The 5,000-nt window shown below is 36.9% G+C and overlaps 2 protein-coding genes across 2 annotated transcripts in view; one reads left to right on the top strand and one right to left on the bottom strand.

The window, feature by feature from the left end:
- Mpv17 (Mitochondrial inner membrane protein MPV17) overlaps nucleotides 1-5,000 on the bottom strand; it is a 509,363-nt gene that overhangs the window by 262,215 nt on the left and 242,148 nt on the right. The window lies entirely within an intron of this gene.
- Nucleotides 1,297-5,000, top strand: part of LOC137625873 (clotting factor B-like) — a 13,079-nt gene continuing 9,375 nt past the window's right edge. The window contains exons 1-2 of the mRNA XM_068356806.1: nucleotides 1,297-1,494; nucleotides 2,062-2,257. Coding sequence (XP_068212907.1) covers nucleotides 1,407-1,494; nucleotides 2,062-2,257 — 284 coding nt within the window. The 5' untranslated portion in view covers nucleotides 1,297-1,406. The remainder of the gene's footprint in view (nucleotides 1,495-2,061; nucleotides 2,258-5,000) is intronic.

A 5,000-nucleotide genomic window follows, 5' to 3' on the forward strand; every position in this document is an offset into this window, starting at 1 on the left:
GTAACATTAAAATAAATATTTCCTATATAAACTCTAAAAACTTTAAAAAAAGATAAAGAGAAATAAGATAGAATAGTGTGCCCGAGTGTACCCTCAAGCAAGAGAACTCTAACCCAAGACAGTGGAAGACCATGGTACAGAGGCTATGGAACTACCCAAGACTAAAAGAACAATGGTTTGATTTTGGAGTGTCCTTCTCCTAGAACAGCTGCTTACCATAGCTAAAGAGTCTTACCAAGAGGAAAGTGGTCACTGAACAATTACAGTGCATTAGTTAAACCCTTTTGGGTGAAGCAGAATTTTTTGGTGTAAGAAGGTTTATATGAAAACATTCTAATATTTTACTAATTTCGAAATATCACCATCATCCGTTGCTAGTCCACACAAGACAAAGGCCTCAGACATGCCCTTCCTCTCGCGTCTATTTATGGTCTATCTATGCCAGTCTATATCCTCAAATTTTCTAAGCTCCCCAATCCTTCGTCTTTTTTTGCTTCCCTGGATTCTTCCATTTAAAGGATCATTCTTTTAATCTTTTTACCCATCTACTATGTATATTGATATAGATACTTCAAAATCAGAAGATAGGTCTTGATATATATATATATATATATATATATATATATATATATATATATATATATATATATATATATATATATATATATATAGAGAGAGAGAGAGAGAGAGAGAGAGAGAGAGAGAGAGAGAGAGAGAGAGAGAGAGAGAGAGAGAGAGAGAGAGACATATATATCCATATATATATATATATATATATATATATATATATATATATATATATATATATATGGATATATATATATATATGTGTATGTATATATATATATATATATATATATATATATATATATATATATATATATATATATATATATATATATATGACAGAAAACCACCTAAGTAAAAAAAAATATAGAGCAAGGTTTGCTTACCGTTCGTAATTATCACAGCCAAATGAAAACCTACAATTACACCTAACTGTACATGGCAATGTGAGAAGATCTGATGAAACAATACAAAAATGTATCGCGTGACGAAAGGTCATACATTTTTCCAAATGTTTGGCTCATCCACGTGGGTTACAGTACTGTATTTTCTGTCCGCTAATACAGACCTTGGGGGTTCAACCTTACCATCATGACACTGTGCGTTCAGGTGAAGTTTCCAAGGGCAGATTACTTTCACGATGTAGGGCTTAAAAGCACTGTGCATGCATGACTCCCAGTCAGTTAGTGCTTGGCTAGTCTTATTGCATGCACGCTGGGAAGGGAGAGAGCAGAATAACTAAAAGACGAACCTTTTTTTGAATATTATTTGTTAAATTTTATTTTTTTCTGGAAGACGAGGCCTCAAGTTTAGTGTAGTTACCCTTTTAATCAAGGAAAATGATCAGGGTTAAAATGACCAACTTGTCCCTTTCATCTCTGGTTTACTTTTGCGTTTTCGTCAAGTGGTCATATTGTGCACTGAACTGTAAGTTTTTTTTTCTCTTTAATCGTATCTTACGTTTCGAATGCATATTTTTCAAATTTTACGTGATATTGTACTTCGTACAGGTTTAGAATTATTATAAGAATTATTTAATTTGTTGAATATATACAGTGTACATATATGTATATATATATATATATATATATATATATATATATATATATATATATATATATATATATATATATATATATATATATATATTAGTCCCTTCTTGATCTTTTTATGTCGGCTACCCCCCAGAAAATTTGGCGAAGTGCTTTGGTAAATATATATATATATATATATATATATATATATATATATATATATATATATATATATATATATATATATATATATATATATATGTGTGTGTGTGTGTGTGTGTGTGTGTGCGCGAATTAAGAAACTAAAAACCGATAGGGCCAATGCAATTAAAACATTAAATTATACAAACTCCTTCTGTGGCCGACTATGCAAACCCCTCTAATGCTCTAATGAAATGATAACTAAATCCCATAAACACAATTTATTCCCAATTGTCACTTCCCAACATTTACTTTTCAGTGGCCGACGTGGACTGCGGGTATTCCAAAGCCCCCTTCGTCAGGATAAAGAATGGCGTCGATGCATTGCCTGGAGAGCTTCCTTGGATCGTACCAATTCACTTAGCAGATGTCAGAGGTAATGGCACCATCTACACCTGTGTGGGATCCATCATACACAACCAATTCGTTTTGACAGCTGCTCATTGTGTACAGAGGTTAGTAATGATTGATGCATTTGTGGTTCGTTTTGACGGCTGCTCATTGTGTACAGAGGTTAGTAACGGTTGATGCATTTGTGGTTCGTTTTGACGGCTGCTCATTGTGTACAGAGGTTAGTAATGATTGATGCATTTGTGGTTCGTTTTGACGGCTGCTCATTGTGTACAGAGGTTAGTAATGATTGATGCATTTGTGGTTCGTTTTGACGGCTGCTCATTGTGTACAGAGGTTAGTAATGATTGATGCATTTGTGGTTCGTTTTGACGGCTGCTCATTGTGTACAGAGGTTAGTAACGATTGATGCATTTGTGGTTCATTTTGACAGAGGTTAGTAACGGTTGATGCATTTGTGGTTCGTTTTGACGGCTGCTCATTGTGTACAGAGGTTAGTAACGATTGATGCATTTGTGGTTCGTTTTGACGGCTGCTCATTGTGTACAGAGATTAGTAACGGTTGATGCATTTGTGGTTCATTTTGACAGAGGTTAGTAACGGTTGATGCATTTGTGGTTCGTTTTGACGGCTGCTCAATGTGTACAGAGGTTAGTAACGGTTGATGCATTTGTGGTTCGTTTTGACGGCTGCTCATTGTGTACAGAGGTTAGTAACGGTTGATGCATTTGTGGTTCGTTTTGACGGCTGCTCATTGTGTACAGAGGTTAGTAACGGTTGATGCATTTGTGGTTCGTTTTGACGGCTGCTCATTGTGTACAGAGGTTAGTAACGATTGATGCATTTGTGGTTCGTTTTGACGGCTGCTCATTGTGTACAGAGGTTAGTAACGATTGATGCATTTGTGGTTCGTTTTGACGGCTGCTCATTGTGTACAGAGGTTAGTAACGATTGATACATTTGTGGTTCATTTTGACAGAGGTTAGTAACGGTTGATGCATTTGTGGTTCGTTTTGACGGCTGCTCATTGTGTACAGAGGTTAGTAACGGTTGATGCATTTGTGGTTCGTTTTGACGGCTGCTCATTGTGTACAGAGGTTAGTAACGGTTGATGCATTTGTGGTTCGTTTTGACGGCTGCTCATTGTGTACAGAGGTTAGTAACGATTGATACATTTGTGGTTCATTTTGACAGAGGTTAGTAACGGTTGATGCATTTGTGGTTCGTTTTGACGGCTGCTCATTGTGTACAGAGGTTAGTAACGATTGATACATTTGTGGTTCATTTTGACAGAGGTTAGTAACGGTTGATGCATTTGTGGTTCGTTTTGACGGCTGTTCATTGTGTACAGAGGTTAGTAACGGTTGATGCATTTGTGGTTCGTTTTGACGGCTGCTCATTGTGTACAGAGGTTAGTAACGGTTGATGCATTTGTGGTTCGTTTTGACGGCTGCTCATTGTGTACAGAGGTTAGTAACGGTTGATGCATTTGTGGTTCGTTTTGACGGCTGCTCATTGTGTACAGAGGTTAGTAACGATTGATACATTTGTGGTTCATTTTGACAGAGGTTAGTAACGGTTGATGCATTTGTGGTTCGTTTTGACGGCTGCTCATCGTGTACAGAGGTTAGTAACGGTTGATGCATTTGTGGTTCGTTTTGACGGCTGCTCATTGTGTACAGAGGTTAGTAACGGTTGATGCATTTGTGGTTCGTTTTGACGGCTGCTCATTGTGTACAGAGGTTAGTAACGGTTGATGCATTTGTGGTTCGTTTTGACGGCTGCTCATTGTGTACAGAGGTTAGTAACGGTTGATGCATTTGTGGTTCGTTTTGACGGCTGCTCATTGTGTACAGAGATTAGTAACGGTTGATGCATTTGTGGTTCGTTTTGACGGCTGCTCATTGTGTACAGAGGTTAGTAACGGTTGATGCATTTGTGGTTCGTTTTGACGGCTGCTCATTGTGTACAGAGGTTAGTAACGGTTGATGCATTTGTGGTTCGTTTTGACGGCTGCTCATTGTGTACAGAGGTTAGTAACGGTTGATGCATTTGTGGTTCGTTTTGACGGCTGCTCATTGTGTACAGAGGTTAGTAACGGTTGATGCATTTGTGGTTCGTTTTGACGGCTGCTCAATGTGTACAGAGGTTAGTAACGGTTGATGCATTTGTGGTTCGTTTTGACGGCTGCTCATTGTGTACAGAGGTTAGTAATGATTGATGCATTTGTGGTTCGTTTTGACGGCTGCTCATTGTGTAAAAGTTAATAATGATTAAGAAATTTACAGAGATAAGGTTTTTTGTTATATGTTAAACAAAGTTTGTGACTTTCTTCTGTTATGAACAATGGTGTTGTGGACTTGCCAAATAATATCGAAAGGTATTTTTTAACGTATGAGTTAGAACGTGATTTTCACCTTCGTCTAAATCGAAGATTTTGAGAAGGGTATTATGTATTCACCTCTGTCGTCGTTTATTCATTAGTTTGATTGTTTTCGAGCAACTTTACACAAAGAACTATTGTACTGATTTTAACCAAAATTGGTCGTTATATTGGGTATGACCCAAGGATGACTAACATTTTGTATAAAGTACATCAAAATACAAGTACGCAGTAGTACTTCGGAAATAATTGCAATGATGGACATGTGGGGTATGCCCCAAGGACAAATCAATTAGATTTTGAAGAAAATACATCGAAGTACAAGTAAGCAGTGGAGTTGAGAACAAAGTAAGGCTGCTTAGCGTAGGGAAGGCATTCTCTCTACTGAGTGCCCCTTTGGTTTTATTCATTTTATTGTCAAATTAAATTTCAGCTGCAAGTAAGAATTAATTCTGACCTTTTTT

This window comes from Palaemon carinicauda, chromosome 33, assembly GCF_036898095.1.
Source record: "Palaemon carinicauda isolate YSFRI2023 chromosome 33, ASM3689809v2, whole genome shotgun sequence".
NCBI classification, from domain to species: Eukaryota; Metazoa; Arthropoda; class Malacostraca; order Decapoda; family Palaemonidae; genus Palaemon; species Palaemon carinicauda.